At 39.2% G+C, this 20,367-nt stretch overlaps 2 protein-coding genes across 2 annotated transcripts; both read right to left on the reverse strand.

Moving 5' to 3' along the window:
- Window positions 1-1,435: 1,435 nt before the first annotated feature.
- chrna9a (cholinergic receptor, nicotinic, alpha 9a) lies at window positions 1,436-12,035 on the reverse strand. Its single transcript, XM_040024293.1, has 7 exons — window positions 10,055-12,035; window positions 9,746-9,891; window positions 8,211-8,365; window positions 7,908-8,088; window positions 7,099-7,450; window positions 6,155-6,765; window positions 1,436-3,278 (listed from the first exon to the last, which is right to left on the reverse strand). The coding sequence occupies exons 1-7, from the start codon at window positions 10,098-10,100 to the stop codon at window positions 3,108-3,110; spliced, it is 1,662 nt and encodes a 553-aa protein (XP_039880227.1). The 5' UTR covers window positions 10,101-12,035; the 3' UTR covers window positions 1,436-3,107.
- Window positions 12,036-14,857: 2,822 nt separating this feature from the next.
- Window positions 14,858-19,418, reverse strand: rhoh (ras homolog family member H). The gene is made up of 2 exons (XM_040024296.1): window positions 19,147-19,418; window positions 14,858-17,901 (listed from the first exon to the last, which is right to left on the reverse strand). The coding sequence occupies exon 2, from the start codon at window positions 17,449-17,451 to the stop codon at window positions 16,864-16,866; it is 588 nt and encodes a 195-aa protein (XP_039880230.1). The 5' UTR covers window positions 17,452-17,901; window positions 19,147-19,418; the 3' UTR covers window positions 14,858-16,863.
- Between the last annotated feature and the right edge of the window lie 949 nt (window positions 19,419-20,367).

A 20,367-nucleotide genomic window follows, 5' to 3' on the forward strand; every position in this document is an offset into this window, starting at 1 on the left:
ATTTAAGTGTCTTCAAAGAAACTCTCGTCACATCTTCCCTTTTGTATTTCCTGAACTTCCCCTTCAGTATTTTTATTTTTTTACTGTAATCTTTTTAGATCCTCTCCTCCATTGATTTTATCCCTTTCTCTTTCTACTCCACCTGCTCCTCAAACATGTTGGTAACTTTGTGAGGTCTTATCAGTCAAGTCTTACTCAGAACTTCTGTCATTTTCCTCAGGCTCTCCCCTAAAATCCTCCCATTTCTCTTACCAGTTTCTCCTTCCTCTGATTTTTGCTGAACATCTCTAAATTTCTCTCATAGCGCTAATTTGTTACATTCTGCTGCTCCTAGTTCTCATTCAATAACCACTTCTCAGTCTGTAGGTGATGAGCTACATCTTCATCCATTTTCTAGCAATTTCCTGTGATTTTGTGCTTCTTTTTTTTTTTAATTACCTTGCTTCATAATATCCACCAAGCAAAATGACTTCCAGCACCTGTTCTTTGCTACAACATAGTACTTTCCATCTCTTGTGGCCAGCAGCTCAGCCAGATTCCTGCTCCCACCTATCACACCCCGTTCATGGATGTGCACCACCAAGAAATGTCTATTAGTTCTGTCTCACTTCCTCTTTTTCCTCCTATCTAGGAAGTAGAGGAGGCTAATACACCTTTCTTCTTCCACTTTCTTCTTCACTTTTTGTGAACAAGGAAGGAAAAAGCAAAGTGCAAAACTGATGAATGACATGAATTATTGTTTATCCTCATTATTCTCCCAAAACACTGTAGTTCTGTAGATATCTCGGTAGGTATGTCAGACCATATGGTCCCTCTGGACTCTAACTGTCATTGCTGCTTTTTTTCTCATGATTGAAGAAAGTTTGTATATCTGAAGCACTCGGCTTAGCAGGCCTCTGCTCTGAGAAAACACAGTCCAGAAAGAAGCAGCCTGATAATGCAGATACAAGCAGTTTGTGAAGAGGTTGGGAGGAGTGTTGTCAACAGGATAGTAATGTGATATTTATATATGTATTTGTCATTTAGGTACCAGGGGTCAAAAATGAGTTGTTATTCTGTCCTTGTTGAGGTCAAACAATCCAAAGAAACAGACTGAAGCAGACACATCTGCACAAGAATGTCTAAAAGTCTTTGCAATAACTTTGTGTTGCATCTCTTGGCGAGAGGAAATTATCAGCTAAAAGTTGTCCTTCGTGTTGCTTTCATAGCACGCTGCTAACTGTAGGCTAACTCAGTATTTCTTTTTCCAAACTCCACTAGATGGAAGCAAAGATTAGTTCTTCTCATAAGAGCCTGACAGCGATGTCTTTGTGACAGCAATGACAAGGAGGACAGTAGACTTTTTTTTAAAGATTATGCAACAATTGATTGTTTTTTTTATTATTGATGTAATTTTTTAAAAAAAATACTGCAGAAAGAAAATCATTTAGTCAGCTATGAAGGAATTTATTTGGTGTCTGAAAATGGGAAGATAAATAATAATGAACTTCAATTTAAGCCTGCAATAAACTTTATTACTTCCTATTACTAATATTTCCTTCCAATTCGAAAAAGATTTAAAGAACAATGTACTTTTTTGTTGTTGTTTTTGTTTTGTGTTTTTTATTTAGGAACATGAGAGCCAGTCAGTTGCATTAATGCTTTTGCCATCCAGGAACTGTCTACACACTCTGGCCACATGAGGATGATCATTGTCCTTCAGAAGGAACCAGAGGCCCACTGAACGAGCCCAACCTCTGACTGTTGGCCAAAAATGTGAAAATCTGTATAAGATTTCAAGGATTTCCCTCCCAGACCTTCACCCACTGCCAAACCAGTCGTGTTGGATCATGCTGTGTGTGTGTGTGTGTTTGTGTTTTATATGCTTGTCTACCTGATTTTAATGAGTACTGACTTATAGAAAAAGTGCTAATACATTAATTTATGATTCTATCCTCTGTTTTTACCTCTTGTACTGTTAAAGTATCTATGGGACATTTGGTTATGCAAGTTCATTCATTAATTCATTCAGTCAGTAACTGAATCGTCTCTAATTTGACCTAATCTGCCCTCCAGAGGCTCTTGTCGGAATTGAAACATTTAAATAAAATAAACCAGGTTCATTCAGTTGCCTGCCCTCTACAGTCCAAACAAACTGCTAATCGTCAAAAAACAGGTGAGGGGAAATGACTGTCTGTGATATGGATAAGATACAATGTTAAGTTTATAAGCTGCATTTTATATATAAAAAAAAAAAACAGGACAATAAGAAGGGGACAGAATTCACAAACACACCAAATAAGATTTAAACCACCACAAACTGAGCAACAATCGTTTTTAATAACACAATATCAAAGGTTTATTTTTAATTGTGCCATTGAGCAAAGTGTAAATTAGCAATAAGGTAGAGTGCATCACCCTTTATTGTGAAAAAGTATCACTAAGGTCAGATAGTGTGTTAAATGTCTTTGTGAGGTAAATGTTCACCTTTTCTCTTCAAGTATGGAGAACTTGTAAACCAATGTCAGTTTCATGTGGCTTTAACAGCATTAACTTACACGATCTACCAGTGATAGTGTCTATAAGGACAGATGTGATTCATCATAGGCTGTGTCATCGACATTTACACTGTTTCAAAAGTATTTCATGTTTTCCTCTTGGTGCTCCCTCCCACATCGTAGCCAACTCTGGAAAATAGCATCCTCTGGTTGCTTAAAACGTAAGGCAAGAAATGTAATGCCTATAGCTGGATGTTTGGCTGTTAGCTCATCAATAATAGAGTCCATGCATGTTCAAGGCAAGGCCTGGATTGTCTTACTGCTCCACTGCTCTGTGACACATGCAAACAGATCTTACATAAACTAACCGAGAGGCTTTCCGTGCACACGTGTGGTTAAATGGATGATTTGTGTGCAGTGACCTCGTCTTGTTTACGTCAAAACAAAACAAAAACCCCAGACAAACACTCACATACATGCACACAAACACACACACACACACAAAATACTGACATGAAACAAGGTTTTCTTGCAGACAAAATAGTCTTCATTTGTCTCACGTTGCATTAAAGTCGAACAGAGGTGTAACAAGACTGGAGGTTTAGTGTTGATGAAAAGTAGAAGAAGCTATCAAGACGCCTTGGCAATGATGAGAATGCTCATGAGGAAGACCATGACGAAAAAGATCCACATAAAAAACCGATCCATCACCTTGGCAACTTTCTTCCACTCTGCTACCTTGATGCACGTGGCTCTCTGCTCACGGAAACAGTTTGCAATGTACTCGATGTTCTTAACCACCTGAAGAAAGGACAGATGGACACTTAAAGGTTATTTATATAACATCCAGAAAGCCATTGCTGCTAATGACACTTGTGGCCATTAGACAAACTGCAGTCTATAAGTTTCTAGAATTTACATGACAGCAAGAGGTTCATACCAGACCGTTCAGCGCTGTTATGTTGCAGTGTTGCATTTGCTGTATGTCCTTTATGCTTTAACACACTTAGTTTGAAACATCGTCTAAATTTAATTTAATTTCAAAGGACACCAGGGCATGAGAATACATCACCAGGGAAGTCTAACAAAAACACTTTTACAAATTGCTGGCTTTCCCCCAAATAAGGTTTTTAAAAAGATTTTTCCCTGGAAGTTTTACTACCATCAGTGCTGTCAGGTGAGTCCAGTGTCTCCTCCTTATAATCTTCCTCATTTTCCCCCCTTTTCTGTGGGAAACAGTTTCTTGCTTTGTACCATTGCTTTTATTTATTCTTGGATAAACACACAGTCGGACTCAACACTTAAGTTGCACCATGGCTTACGTTGACTGATGAAGCATTTTGGTGTTCATGTGCATAAAAAAAGGTTTGCAAGCTATTTATAACTTTGCTGATAAATTAATTTACTGATTAAGCCATTTAAAACGATCCAGATTACCAGCCATGGTAGCCCTGAGGGTCTGAATAAATTAGCTTACTCACACTACATTCGATAGTTAGGCAGGCTAAAATTACCTAACATTAGCAAGAAGAAAGCTTGCGGTCGGCTTTTTCTCTTGAGGTTGTCCTATTTGGTTTTCTTCTGCCTCATGTTAGCCAGTGTTAGCAACAATTCCAAGTGTTAAAGTGGACTGAAACTATCCGGTTATGATGTTCCTGCATTTCCCAGGATGCAGCCTAACTGCTCATCTGCTTGTTACCAGTTGAAGTTCAGGGTCTTGCTGCTGGAGTCAGCATTCACTCAGATTTCACTCTGGATTCTTGACTAGCTTAGCGTTAGCATGCCCTCTTGGCAGATGCTTTCAAAAACCCAAAGTTGTGTTAGCAGCATAATGTGTTTGTTTCTGTCCTGGATGCAGTTTTCCACTTTACCATTTATTTTGTCCTTTTGTGCAATAATAATAAAATAAATGTCCATATCTACGCTCTAGACTGTCGCTATTTTCCTCCTCTGAAATGCAAACTGAAATCAGTTGATTGTAGTACGAGTGCAAGAACCAACAACGGGATCGATAGGTAGACATGCTAACAATTTTAAGAATTTGGACTATTTCTACAGAAACCGGTTCCCTAATGCTGTAGTCTGGTGCTGCTTCCTCCTGATAGCATAAGATGCTTGCTTAATATAAAGAAAATAATATCCAATTCCCACTTACACCCTCAACATATTTTTTTCTTTCTCAGCACTGTGTTTCTAAATCACGCATGATTTTTTAAAAATCAGATATTGCATCAATGCGTCATCCATGAAAATACTGGGAAGTTTAGTACAGATTAATACTGGATAAACTGGTTAGTTTGCAGTACTGTAGTGAAGTTTACAGTGATGCAATATGTTGGACTGGTGCAGGGTAGTCTGTGGCGTTCATTGTCAGTGTACGGTTACATCAAGACATCAATTTATATTTAAGCTGATCAGCTTACATATTGTTCAGTTCAGTTAAATCCCAAAAGATCAGTAAGCTTCAGATCAGCAGGAACAGAGTGTTAATGGTCTATATGCAAAGAAAACCAATCTACTGGAACTCACAATACAAGCTTTTATAGATCATTCAGAAGTAGCTTGAAATTTCCAGGTATTTAACCCCAAACTTTTAGATAATATCTAAAAAAATTTGACTTTGATCTAAATCTTCCTGGCATTTTCTTTCCAGTGGCAGAAAAAAGCTTCTAAAGTTTTGTGTGTCTATTTTTTTAGGTGGTTTTCCGAGGTTGCACAACTAAACCAGATATTAGGTATAAAGGGGACTAAGTGTGGGAACCATGGGGTTTGGTGGGTGCTTGGCATTTGGAAATCGCAAATTCTTCAAATTAGCATAAATATGATTATATCTTTATTCAGTTGCAACATTGCTTATCTTCATTATGACAACCGCAGAGCAACCTCAGCACTAAAACATACACGACTGAGTGTCAAAAAGATGGAGCGGTTGAGTGTTTTTAATTGCATTAGTCTGCGCAGGCATGCCTAATAAAGTGGAGGCTGAGTGTATGTGAGTTATTACCACTGTACAATAAATCATCTGAAACATGTTACAGGAAAATGTGACTGTCAGCTGCTTCTTAAATTTCTTATCTTTACAGCTCAGATTGTCATCAGATCGATGTAAAATGTTACCGCATAATACCGCATTATTTGTTTTTTATTACACACCATTAACCCTTAACACCTACTGAAGGGTAGGGTTTCCCCTATCTGACAAAGCACAGTTTAACCCCTGGCCAACACAAATGGATTTATGACTTGCCAACATAGCAGCTAGCTCATTAATCTTAGTTTGTGTCCTCGCTAACATTTTTAAAGAAAAATCCTCATTAATTGATTACTCATTGGTTTCTGTCCTTATCTGGAGTTTCTTTTAGAGTTTATGCTGTGATGAAACAAACTGTTTTGTGGTTTGTACATTTCCTTGTTCCTTGCCAGCTATTGTTCCGTAATGGCAAAGGGGCAGAAGAGAGACACTGAGGGAGGGATCATTAAAATGAAAATAACTCCTTCCCCATTCACCAAGTTCACAGGCTGTAAGGGGCAACCCAAAGACATGGAGAAGATGTCATTTTACCACTCACACACTGGCAATAAAAAATATTAAACATATAAAAGTCCTACATATCGCTTCTAAATGAATATTAGTTGCGTTTAAAAGTAGTAAAGGATGAAACAGCATGAAGTGTCACCTGTTTATGTTGGATAGAGGGGCAGCAGCAGGGACAGGCAGGGACTTGAATCTTCTCTGAGGAATAGAGGATCTGCTCCTTAAACCCCCCGTTCAGGTGTTGGAGGTGCAGTGGATGCCGAGGAGCCTGGTAATCTAGTTCATCCCTCCTGATGTGGTGGTAACGCTGAGTGGGCTCATGCTTTGCGTCACCCCTCTCCAGCCTGGAAGCGTGGTTGTTATGGTTGTTGTAATGGTGATGCCTGCTGTTGGTGTTGCCGTTTGCTTGTCTTTTGTGATGGTTTTTGTGATGATGTACGCCATTCCCATTGCTGTATTTGATTGGATCACTGTCAGTATAGTAGAAGCCATCATGGAAGCGGTCGTCATGGTAGCAGCTCTTATCACCCATTGGTTCCTCTGGGTAGAGCGGGGTCCTCTCGCTTTCTGGCGTGGTGCAGTTCTCCCCGACTTCATAGACAAAGAAGATTTTTGACATGTAGTCAATGATGAGCACCTTAGCCCAGTAAGGGACTGGTTTGGCTTCAGCACCGCAGAAATGAATGTTCATGATGAAGATGGTGAGAGAAGTGGAGGCTGTGATCATAGTCATGGTGGCAATGTAGTACTTCCCTAAAAAGGAAGATAGAAGAAATTACAGATTTATAAATAGAGTCAGACACAATCTATCTATTAAAAAGTCTGTAAAAATAATAAATACATAGGGTCAAGTGTATGGGTAGCTTAAAAGTAGGTAATACTGGTTTATTTATCTTGAGATACCATGCAAAATTTTAATATATAATCACAAGACTAAGTAACCAGTGGGGCCCTGATTTATGTGTAAAATCGGTCAAAATCTTGACCTTGTGCTTCATATTTTTGAATGAATTTTTATGCATTTTTATTATGCCTGTTTTTATTATGACTTTCAACAGTTTCCATACTTCCATAAATAATTCAGACCTATGTAGGGCATGCTTTCTGCAGGAGGCATGCTCTCAGCCACCAACAACTGGAACACAGTGAGCGCCAGCAGAACCGTCACCCCCAAGGAAACTTTCTCCCCCGAGTCGGCTGGAAGGTAGAAGCCCAGCGGAGCCAGGAAGGAGATGAGGAAGCAGGGGAGGAGCAAGTTGAAGATGTAGAAGGAGGAGCGCCTCTTCAGGAGCAGGGTGTAGGTGATTTCAGTGTAAGGATCAGAACAGCAGCCATACATCATGACGTTTCTAACCGCTGGCATGCCGTGACACTCCCACTCCACATTCTCCACAAAGTCAGACAGGTCCCCGCTGTCCATGCCCAAACTGATGTCCACCTGTGTGGAGTCCATACAAAAGCACGATGAAAAGATGTTAGTGAAATATGTACAAACAAGTAGAACTACGATGATGAAATCATGTTAAAACCAAGAAAATGAACATTTAAATCACACAAAAACAACACCCACCACAATAACTTAAACCCAGTGTTGCAAATTAGAAAATCATTCCACCCTGGAAAACAACAGTTCAAAGAAAAGCTCAAAATTACCACAATGAGTGTATTTAAACTTCTACCACAACTGTATGGAGAAATAAGCTCCTTAAACATCTACTTTAGCACATTTTGCTTGTGTTCATCTGTTCACTCAGTATTGTCCATGAGTGTTTCCATACTTTCTATCACTGAGTTCAGCAGTGAGAACATACTGATAAATATTTAAGACGCTATGTGTTTGTCAGCCATATATCTGTCGCCTTCTTGCTCTGCATGCTCCCTGTGTGCAGACACACCTGGTTTCCATTGTAGGTCCAGGAGCCAAATGTGAGATTGCACTGCTGCCAGTCAAAGGGGAAGTAGGAGACGTCCACCACACAAGAGCTCTTTGTGATGGCCGGAGAGTCCCAGATGATCTCTCCGTTGTAACGCAGCTTCACGTTAGTGTTGGATGGGCCTGACGACTCCTCATCTGCTCTACGTGGACAAAAACAGAAGGAATGCGTGAGCTCGATCAGATGCACCTTTTCCATTTGATTAACTATAAAAATATGATTCCTCATCTTCTTTCTGTTCTTCTGTCTTTGTTTGTTACTGACTTGTTATAGAGGACAATGTCGGGCTTCCAAACCAGGTCACTGGGGATGTTGATCATTTCAAGGTCATCATATTCCTCCTTGTCCCACTTCAGGTAGGCATCATGCCAGACCTGCCTGATCCACAGGTATGTGGTTAACACCTGATTCCTCTCATCCTAAACACACACGAACATAGACTCAGTGACAGTGCCTCGATTTATGGCTCCCACAAATGGAGTACATTGAAGACTCCTACTTTATACTACATTATCCTGAGTGTGATCCTCACAGTACACTGAAAGGCTGTATGCTGAAACCCATCTTTATCTGTAGCTCTGAAGATGTGACCACTGGGAGTAAAAAATGCTCTGTGAAAACAGCCTCTTTGTCAGATCTGAGAAGAGGCCTACAAAGGTTAAATGATCTGGGTTTCCCAGCTAGTGCTTTTAGAAATGTAAATTTGTTACTGAATGCTTGAGTTTCAAACTGGAGGCATGGAGTTTCATAACAGCCAGTGAGGGTCTAACACAGCAGGCTGGTATAAAGGGGACTAAGTGTGGGAACCATGGGGTTTGGTGGGTGCTTGGCATTTGGAAATCGCAAATTCTTCAAATTAGCATAAATATGATTATATCTTTATTCAGTTGCAACATTGCTTATCTTCATTATGACAACCGCAGAGCAACCTCAGCACTAAAACATACACGACTGAGTGTCAAAAAGATGGAGCGGTTGAGTGTTTTTAATTGCATTAGTCTGCGCAGGCATGCCTAATAAAGTGGAGGCTGAGTGTATGTGAGTTATTACCACTGTACAATAAATCATCTGAAACATGTTACAGGAAAATGTGACTGTCAGCTGCTTCTTAAATTTCTTATCTTTACAGCTCAGATTGTCATCAGATCGATGTAAAATGTTACCGCATAATACCGCATTATTTGTTTTTTATTACACACCATTAACCCTTAACACCTACTGAAGCATATTAAATATATGGATTTTTTTCTGGGTTTTTAGGACTTTTGCATCATCAGTGGGATTTTTTACTCCTCTGAAAATCCAAAATAAATTGCATAATACATCTTTAAGCAATACATTTGAGGGGGAAAAGCCAGATGTAGAAAATATGACACAAATTAAAACTCATATATTTAATTTTTTATTGGAATTGTCTGCAATGGTTTCATTGTCCATGCTTTAAAGGGTTAAAGTGCAACCTCGGCATAATGCCACTCTGGATTTTATTGCAAAAACTGTGCATGTCACTGTTAAAATGTTGAACCGGTGTGGCCAAGCAGTGGTCAAATCCACACAATGTTTCTTCTAATATAGCAGTCATCTCACAGTTTGAAAAGGGAACAAATACACCTAGCTATTGATAAATGTAATTAAATTTTTAAAAAACTACAAAATACCTTAATTTTTTGCCACATTATATATTCTCCTGCAGGCTTTTAAAGAAATGATGGCTTGGATTTGGACATACGCGTCCCAGACTCGTATTGAAAAGTTTAAGTAACAAAAGGGGGCGACCACAAACGTTCCTCTCTACTCACCATATCTTTGATCTGTGACAGAGTGATCTGCAGGGAGACATTGAGGGCTTTGTCTGTGTCCTCTACGGGTCTCAGAGCATTGGAGTAGTTCTCCATCAGGTCGTTTAGAAGTTTATGGGCATAATGACCCTGAGCACAATGGGACACTGAGGAGCAACACACAGAAAGAGAATGGAAGGCTGCACTAAACAGAGAGAAGGAAACTACAGATGATGAAGAGTAACAAATCTAACTTGGCTTATTAAAGCAAACTCCCGCCTCAGCGGTGCAACAGTTAGTGACAGCTGCGGCATCAAAATGAGAACTGACCTCGCACCAAAAGGCCGATCCAAACCATCAGCAATGCCTTCCTCATTCTTAACCGGTCACAGGCCCAAGGATCAATTATTCAGCAAAGCAGTCGCTGGGACAGCTTGTGTCCTAATCCAGCGTCACTCGATTCTGATCTCCATTCTCCCTCGCTGAAGCCGAGCCAGCCGAGACCACAGAAAATTCTCGAAATCTTACATCCTGTCAGAAGCTCTCAATGCTTCGCTAGTTGTTAGTCGCAGTTCGTCTCTGTCACTGTCTCTCTCTGTGTGTAATCGCTACTAGAACAGGACCTGGAGCTATCACACACACATACACGCACACACAATCACACATGCATGCACACACAACCACACAAACACTCAAACACAGGTACAGGTGCAGTATCACATAGCACACATGCACTGGGTGAAATGCGATGCCTGCAGCCCCATCCACTTCTGTACATGACCACAACCAGCTGTATGACACACACACTCATGCACACACACACACACACACACACACACACACACACACACACACACACACACACACACACGCTGAACCCTACTGTGTTACACAGCTAATGACAAATGTCAGTCACACACATTCAGTGCATCTCAGTGACACTTTCTTGCCCATGTTCATGTCATTTAACAGGAACACTGAGGATGTGAAACGAGTCAAACATTTCACATGACAATGAATTTTACACAGATCCGGGTCTAAATCTGTAAACAGGAATTTAATAACATGGCAACAGATCAGCCACTGAGAGCAGATTTCATCTTCAGCTGTTGAGGAATCTACACCTAATAGATCTCTGTAATACCACCCAACAGTCGTGGCATCTTTAACACTTTTACTAAAGTACTGCTTCCATGTTTGCTTGAATCTGACTAACTGATTCTGTTCTCAGATCTTCTTGTTTTGTGTACTTATACAATATATAAATACAAAATACGAACCGAGTTTATTTAAAACATAGTCCAAAAAGTGAAATTATGATCATGTATTCAGAAATACAACAATACAGTAAGAAAAAAGGGAAAGAAAGGTATTAAACAAGCATATTCATTGGAAGAAAATGTAAAAACAAAACAGAAAAACTGTAAAATGTTACAGTCTGCATCTATGAAACAGAAAACAAAAGCCTCCGCATCAGTAAAAAGATGCTTAAAAAGTGATTATTGTCTAAGGAAATGAAACGTGAAGCTAACTTTCATTGATCGCACAGCGTAAAGATGCTAAAGTTGGCAGAGCTGTAGGTTATGCAAATGTGAAGCAGGGCAGATCTTAAAGAGAACAAGAAATGCCAATCAGCTTTATTCACAAAAGTCTAAAACTTCAGCGCTTGTTCAGTAATGCAGAAAATTAGGACAGGTTTCAGAACTCTCTCTAGCTACAGAATGCAGAAGCACTCATCTGTTTATTCTGAAATACATATAAACTTAACTTTGGAAATCAACACAAATCATTTCATTTGAACTTTATGCTAATTTGTGCACACACAAGGTAAACATTATTTATATAATAGCAAAAACGGAAGCTCACATTTCAAAGTATTTATTTAATTTACATCAGCGCACCGGTTACATCCGGTTAAGTCCAATACTGGTTAAAAACGGATCCTTGTGTCCTGGAGTAAAAGAATACTTCTGGATGATGGGAAAGATGGATTAAGGAATCAAACGTCAGTGAGAAATGTTACTGACACAGTGTTACTGTCTTATTCTGCAGAGAAGTGTGCATGGTGATGTGATGTGTTAATGTGTCACTCAGTTTCTGTGGTACTGAGCTCGTATAGGACAGGTGTTTCCTGTGTGTGCATGCGTACGTGCATGCGTGTGTGTGTGTGTCTGTGAGGAAGGAACGTGTGAAATAGAAGACTTAGAGTTTGAGAAAGTCAGCTTTTTAAACCATTCCTTATCTTCATTTCAATGTTTGGTTCACTGTGTGTTGCCGGTACGTGCTGTGTGCGTGTGTGTGTGTGTGTGTGTGTGTGTGTGTGTGTGTGTGTGTGTGTGCATGCGTGTGTGTGTGTGTGTGTGTGTGTGTTTGTATGAGAGCAAAAGACAGAAAAGGGGGAGATAAAGACAAAGACATGGGCACAGAAAGCTCAAAGAGCAGTGGTTTGGCCATAACTGGGGAAAATATGTATAAACTGATTATCGCCCTCCCACAATAATGAGCAGATTCTGGTAAACTGAGCTCATTTGCAGTAAGAAAAGCACTTTGATCTGAAATATTCTGTCTGGTAATATAATAAATGATTTTATATTGCCAGATCCCATCAAATATATAAACAATTAACAGTTAACTAATAATGTCTAGCGAGAATTGTTTGTGTAGCCACCGTGTGACTTTACTTTTCGGCCCTGTGGTATAGAGCTCAGATCAGTTAGCCACATTATCGCACTGGAAAGGCCCCCTTTTTTCCAGAAGTGATTTTGTCTCGTTGAAAAACAAAGGTTAAAATATTAAGATAGTTCATTTGCTTTTAGCTGCATTTAGTTTTAGGGATGTGTGATGACTTACTGTCATACTGACTGAGGCCACTACAGCCTGAATACCACAGGAAGAAGACTGGAAAGTACTGAGAGGTGCTTTGTTACTTTTGGCCTTTAATTGAATTTTTCACTGGAATTGTTGAAAATCAGATTGTTACGTCATTTAAAAAATGCAAAATAAGGACAAATACATTTATTTCTTCTTGTTTTTTAGTAAATCGTGTCTGTTGGAGTCAGTTATTAAATATGCTGCTTTTTTCTTTCTTTCTTTTGTGCAATATTGTAAAAAATGGAAACGAGTGGCTGTTTTTCCTGTAACAGTAGTGCAAGAGCTTTGGAATAAAACCAAAGTTAAATGTACTCATTGTTATTAACATTATTAGCGACACTTGTGTTTATGAATTCTCCTCCAAGGCATATGAGAAAGAAGCACACCCACCACTCTCTGACTATGAAGTGGCTTGGCTGCATACAGTTGTGTACACCACCAGTGTGTGTGTGTGTGTGTGTGTGTGTGTGTGTGTGTGTGTGTGTGTGTGTGTGTGTGTGTGTGTCAGAGAGGCAGAGAGAGAGACAGAGGCATACAGCGACACAGAAGACAAGGATAAGGTATTGTGGTAGCTGTGGCAGAGAGCACAATGAGAGATGAAAGCTGTGACCACAGCAGGCTGTCAAACACGCTGAACTCTTAAAGTCAAGCATTTCTTATTTGTCACTTATAAAACTGCCGACATGCATCGAAGGCATGTAAAATGTCCTTTTACAATTTACATTTATCGTCAGATACATTTGAACATGTGACAGCATCTTTGGATTACAAGTACCCTTCAAAAATACACCAGCAGCAAAGTAGAAATCATGCTTTTGCTACTAAAAATCAGAAGGAAACTTGACAAGAGAGGGAAAATAAAGAGACTGGCTCAAGAGTTTCTAAATTGTTTATGTCCTAATAGCACAGCAAACCTATGAATTATATGTGTAACCTTTGTACGTCTATGAAAATGAACACACAATTTCATGTGCTGAAAAAATACACAACTTCTCACTGTTGTTTTTATACGTTTGATTCACACTTAATTACTTAAACATTTCACAAAACACTTGGCAAGAATACACAAAACATACAAACCGATATAGTAACACATCCACATCATATCATATTTATACATTTTATAACATCTTTACAAACGTTGCTTCTATGACAACGCGTGTATGACTCCTATAAAGTCTATTGAAGACCAGTAAGTCAGCTAACGTAAACAATCAATGTTAAGATTATTTGCCTGACAGAACAAACAAGCTTATTTAGCTTTGATTAGAAGATAGCAAAATTAAAGGAAAGTTAAAACCAGTTTGTACACTTGATTTATTTTTATTTCAAAGGCAAATACATGATGTAGCAGAAACACATTTAATTCTAACAAACGACTTTTGGCATGGGGCTTTATTTATATTGTTAAATGTTTATTATGTGAATGAAGTCTAATTTCTCGTGCTCATGTCATATGACACAACTTTAGCACACAAACTGATCTGTAAAACTTAATAACTTTTTTTAGTTAAAGTAAATGAATCAAACTCTCAAATAGAGTCTCACTGGTTCATTTGTACCCCGGATAACTGGCTTATTGTACCATCGTTGATGGACTTGCAGTTTCATCAATTTCATCTCACGCTCTTGTGTGTTATCTACAGGGAGCTGTATGGTTGTCAGCACAAGTGTAAGTGTGTGCAAAAAAAACGTGTGTGAGTGTGTTCAAGTGTGCGGACAGATGTGTTGAGAGTCGTTCTGTGTGTTTGCACAACTTTGTCTATATTATATACAGACTATATGTGTGTGTGCTGGGATGTGGTTAGGTGTTTTTCACCATATCCTTCAAAAGTCTTCATTTGTACCTCTCATCCTCAGCAGCTCTAAACACCATATAGGACAGAGATATGTAGAGAAACAGCGGGAGACAGCATGAGGGGGGAGGAAGAGCTCCTCTGAGCTTCGTCCCTGGTGCTTTGCTTTTCCTGGTTGTCCTTTTTTAGACTTTCATTTAGCTAAAACAATAAAGTTTGGTTTAAACTGAAAGAAAATTGTTTCATACGAACTAATTTGTTCAGCCATATGTGTCGTTCTCTGATGTACGGGTCTCACCCCTCATGTTTAGGACAAGCGATGATGTATTGACGGCATTTAAAATCTAAATGTTCACAGTGTCAATATCAAAATAATGAAAATTATTCTTGTTGCCTGCTTTTGCAGAGTTACTGTTACAGACTATATCTTACGTTTTGACTTGAAATGGAGCTTTAGACGAATAGATTTCTGTGTGTGCGTTGATTTTAATTGATTTTACATACAACACAATATACATACAATATCAAAATCTTGTAATTTTTTTGACAAGCCTGACATTTTTGGCCTTCGCACTTGACAGTGTGAAGGCCTTACATAAACACCAGAAGGTATTTCTAATCATACCGCTTCTGCGTATAACAGGTTACACCGATACGAGTCCCAAAACCCTCAGGAGCAAGTTTTAGGCTAAATAAATAAATCTAATAACTTGAATAAAGTTTTTATAATATGCATATTATTCATAATTTATTTAATCATACAACAGTAACATTAACATTTTTCTGCACATCACTCTGCATTAGTATATATCATACAGCTACTACAGTTATATAAACCATACATCTCATCCCATACATTAGATGGCTGCGTATTAACGGTCTGAGACCTTAGACATCTAAAGACTGCAGACGAGCGTTGTATGCAGAACATGACACATTAAGTAAAGCCCTTATATGGAAGCTCATTGGTGTTCAGATCTTTTTCAAATCTGCTTGGTGGGCTTTGTTTTTTTTGTGATCCAGCACTCTACTGAAAGCCAGTATATACAAGTCTTTTTGATTGGTTGATAAAGCTTTCTTCAAACAAAGTGTTTTTAACATACTTATCATTAGTTTGAAGAAATAACCAAACACTTTATAGTTTGAAACAGCTATTCTCAAAATGTGCTGAAAAAATCTAAAACTTCTTACTGTTTTTTATATACTCTGATCCACACTTCCTTTGAGTTTATTTGCTTCCATATTTCATATAACACTTGTTAGGGATACACAAAACATGCAAAACAGCATAGCAACATAAAACACCGGCCACACGATATACACTATATGCATATAGTGAAGTACAACATGTTTACAAAAGTTCCCATCACATTCTGTGGCACTGCGTAGAAATTTGTGTTGATTTGCTGAAATCAAAGTGAAAATTATTCACATTACATGACAAATAATGTGAGGCTTCTAATGGCAGGCAAATAAACTTAAATCCAATGCAATTACACCAAAAACACCAAAAATGACTGAATATCTGACACTCAAAGTAACATACACTTCCCAGTGGCTGCACATTTGTTCAGCCCTCTGCTATGAGTAAAACTGTACAAACACACTGAATGTTCACATCAGTGGAAGTTGTAGTCAGTGTGTTAAAACCTTAGTTGTTCCAGAAATAAAATACACACATGCACACACACAATAGGGGGGACCTTTTTATATATATTTTCTGAGTAGAGGTTTTTTGGTTTTTTTTAATACACATTGCGTGATTTCAATAAAAATAAAAACTTATTTACTGAGAAAAAATTCGAGATCATCTTTAGATTTTTGTCGTTAATTAAAAAGACCTCACATGTAAAAATGCAAATCTAATCTAGAGAACATTACGCAGCATGTATGCATTTCTGTCAACTGTTTGTTGACTAATTAACACTTGTTTTCTGGTAATATCTAATCAAATTTAACTATATATACGAGTACGTTCAGCCCAACGTGGTAAAATATTCTCATTTGGCTCTTTGAGCTGACACGTACATTATCGTTTTCTTGGTATGTTAAATAACTGCTGAGAAACAGCAACACAAGCATATCGTTATTTACTTCATCCCCTTAAATAAAATGTCTCTAGGGCTTTTATAGACGTTATCCTTGATGAATAAAAGCTTTAATCAAGAAAAAAGTCCTTCGCCACAAATGCTTTGTCCCTTTAGACCAAGAATAAACACAATTCTCGAGGACATGTATGGGTAAGTCAAACATATGAATCAGAGTCTGTTAGGTTTTCAGTCAGTGTAATCTCAGTTTAAATACTGATCCAGTTTAGGGTCTTGTGGGGAGGTTAGTGAAAAACAAGTTTATTAAAGAAATCCTAGTTTGTGTTCTTGTACCCCTACAACACCAACTGAGTTTGAATAATAAGTTTAATAAAAAGATCATCTGATAAAAGGCTCAGGAGCTCACAAAATCAAGGTGAATGGGTCAAAAGACCTTACACTGGTTCATGCTGAACATGCGTCTTCTGGCCTGTTTCTTGGCCTGGTTAACAACTGTCCGCACAGCGTACTCAAACACCTGCTGCACACCGCGGTTGCCTAAGGAGGAGCACTCCAAATAGCCTTTAGCCCTAACATCTTGAGCCACGTGTTTACCCTCGGATGGTGTGATGCATGTGCCCCGGTGCCCACCCATTTCCCTCAAGTCTGTCTGGGTTGCCACAACCAGCACCGGTACCCTGGGCAAGTGTTGTCGAACCTCATTGATCCACTTGTTCTGGACACTGGCGAGAGAGTGGGGGTTAGCCACAGAGAAGCAGATGAGGACGACATCGGCCTGCTGGTATGATCTTGGTCGGATCTGTTTGAAGCTGTCATTGCCGGCCGTGTCCCACAGTCCCAGGCTGATCTGGATACCGTCCATGTACACCTCCACCCCTGTGTTGTCAAACACTGTGGGCTTATAGGTATCGGGGAAAGTCTCTGAGGTGAAGCGGACCAGCAGGGCCGTTTTTCCGACTGCGCTGTCCCCGACTAGGACGCACTTAATCGACATTTCCGAAAAGCCACTCATGATTGCCTCTGATTATTTCCCTTCTTAAGTTGCTTGGCCTAACTTTTTTTTTTTTTTTGGTTTAGAGGGATGCAAAGTCCGCAAGGCAGACAAAAGCACTGATCAGTCTGTGTGCTGTACTTCCGTATCCAGGCGGTAGTTTTGTGTAGCCCTGCTTGGTGTAAGCTTCATTAATAGATGCTCTACTGCAGTGGTCATTCAGTTTATTGAAGGGACTTACAACGTGTCTCCTGTCACTGACAATAAGTGTGTACAGGCAGCTCTTCTCCAGCAGACAGATTTATATATACGCTTCACATAACCTCTTAGATCTTCAGGCCATCTCAGCTCGCCTCACTTCCGCATTATGTGCGCAGCAGCTGGTCAGGTTCTGGTCCTTCTCTCTAACCATCTCGAAGATCCTCCTTTTTGTTAGGCAGGTCTAATCTCGGCACTGAAGACCAAGATTTGCTGGGAAAGAGAGATGAAGACACAGCATTTTAAAAACAAGAGGTATCGGAGAGCCCCTAGAACAGTTTGTTCAGCTGAAGCTTCATTTGCACGTCTCTGTACGTCTGACGAAGTCTTCCCCTACAGCGTGCAGTCTAACATGTAAGATACCTGCAGCGCAGCTCTTAAAACAATATGTTGGCATGAGAGAAAGGATCAGAAAGAAGATGATATGAAATAGGAGCTCAAACAATCAAGCTGTCAACCGCTTGAGCCATGTGTGTAGAAGATGACACTCACTTTTGCTTTTTATGATAATTTTAAGTATAAAGATTCAATTCTGTGTCAAAGTTCTGATTAAAACACGGAAGTAAAGACTGCTGTGTTTGGGCGTGACCCAGAATTCACAGCTTTATCCCGTAAACTTTAACAGGTGCTCAGAAATTAAATCTCCGAACTCTCAAGCTCACATAAAAGATCCACCTTGCGTGTCTCCTTTCTCGATTCTGCAGTTTATACCACAATCTGACATCTGACCAGGGGTGAGGATGTCTCAGTTTAACAAGGTGACAAACATGAATCTTGACAACTAATGACCCAGTTTAACAAAATCTACTGGCAGATCTTCATTATTCACTTTTAAACTGACGGTTTTATTAAAGCAAGCAGCAGACATACCAAGTGACAACCTCAAAACCACCTGCCATGTCACACAGTCATCCAAAATGGAAAGCCCTGCGTAACGCAGATGGGACGCTTTAATCAGTGGTTTTTCCACAGCTCATTTCTCACTAAAATCATTTTTTATTTGATTCTGTCTGTGGTCAGAGGAAATGATGTAAGCCATTTACTAAAAATAGGAGAAAAAATGTGACCAATTTGTTAAACTAGTGAACTGTCCTACCATCCTCATCCTCACACAGTGTAGCTATAGTTTACTGTGAAATCTTACAAAACATCCACAGTTCTTATCAATTTGCACTTCTCAGATTTCAGGAACACACTTTGAAGAGCTCATTGGTTTAGTTTTAAAGTTTGACTGCTTAAAAACAAAAAACTAAAACTAAAAAAATAAATCAAAAAAAATAAAACTAATAACGACCCTTTTAATTTCTAAAAGATTATCATTTACATAATTAATTGATTGTTAAATTTCAGAACTGAGTAGAAAATCTGGGTCATAAAGGCTTCAGGAACACGATGTTGTATCAAGACAAAGAGAAAGAGAAAGAGAAAGGCGAGAGAGAAGAAGATGGTTCGGCCTACCTTTCTTGTCAGTCTTCTCAATCTTTAACGGGCGGATGCTGGCTGCTGCCGCCTTTGTAGACTTCACAGAGCTGGTAAAAATCACTCGTTAAACTCCCAAAAGGGCCCTCTTAATAATCATAAGAAGCCGGCCCGCTTTTTTGTTTAAACGCCCCTGCTACGGGCGCTATTAATGAGGACAAAAACGAGACGAGATATTGAGGCACCTTCCTAAATAAATGTCTCGTATGCACCGAAAGGAAGTGAGAAAGTACGAGAAAAGTCAAGTCAATTGCATCCGCTTGTTGAAGTGTGGAGGTGTGACTGAGTCTACTGCTCGCCTCCCCCACAGCAGCTGTGCCGTGCGTATCACTTTGTTTCTGTTGTGGATTTGTACTGTTTGCTTGCAACTTTACGCACAGCTGGCGCACGCTATAAAGGGCTTTTATAACAGTGTTAACGCAGCCAAACTAGCCGCTGTGATCGCACTATGATGTGGGCAATTATTGCAAACAAGGGGCTAAGCTGTGTTTTTTTTTTTTAATTGTCACTAATAAACAAGAAAGCACATTTAGGTGTATATGCTTATTGCGCCTTAGATGCAGAAAGTCCGACTTGTTTTCCATTTATGATGGGAAAAGTGGGATTTTACAGCTTTAAACTATAAAGATTAAATAAAAGGCAGTGTTGGTTGAAACTGAAGTGAGTTTGAGTAATATAACAGATCAAAGGAGATGAATTCATTTTTTTATGTGCAAAAACGTATTAAATTTTTACTTTTGTTTCCACATTTTGTTAACATAGCGAGTTAATGGTAACTTTAAATTTGTACACTATACTTGTGCATTGTACAATATGTGGACAAATTAGGCAGCATATATACAGAGACAAACCCGTCAACGTGTGGACAGGAGTGCGTGTAGATGGGTGCGAGCAAGTGTTATGTGCGAATGTGTTTTACTTAGTTCAGTGTGGGAACAAGAATGTGCAAAAGGGAGACGATCGAAGTGATATTTTTTTTAAACCTTCTTAAAAATGGTTTTACCCCTCTGCGCGTCTCCGCGGCTGTGCGATACAAAACCAAACCACCATCAGGGGCCTCTCTGGCAGCTTAGGCAGGGTCAGCGATTCTTTGGTTAATTCGTTGAAACTGTATTTTGAACTTTGATTTACTTTCATATCTATCTGAAGAATGCACAGTGAGTAACCAATATCAGACTTGTGTCACGATACCTTAGCCTC

The sequence above is a fragment of the Simochromis diagramma genome, unplaced genomic scaffold, assembly GCF_900408965.1.
Source record: "Simochromis diagramma unplaced genomic scaffold, fSimDia1.1 OVJJ01000302.1, whole genome shotgun sequence".
Classification (NCBI taxonomy): domain Eukaryota; kingdom Metazoa; phylum Chordata; class Actinopteri; order Cichliformes; family Cichlidae; genus Simochromis; species Simochromis diagramma.

Coding starts and splice junctions, on each gene's coding strand:
- rhoh (XM_040024296.1), bottom strand. CDS start 17,451: ATGAGTGGCTTTTCGGAAATGTCGATTAAGTGCGTCCTAGTCGGGGAC.
- chrna9a (XM_040024293.1), bottom strand. CDS start 10,100: ATGAGGAAGGCATTGCTGATGGTTTGGATCGGCCTTTTGGTGCGAG. Junction 8,366..9,745: donor TGTCACAGATCAAAGATATG/GTGAGTAGAGAG, acceptor GTGTGTGTTTAG/GATGAGAGGAATCAGGTGTT. Junction 7,451..7,907: donor GGACCTACAATGGAAACCAG/GTGTGTCTGCAC, acceptor GACTCCACACAG/GTGGACATCAGTTTGGGCAT.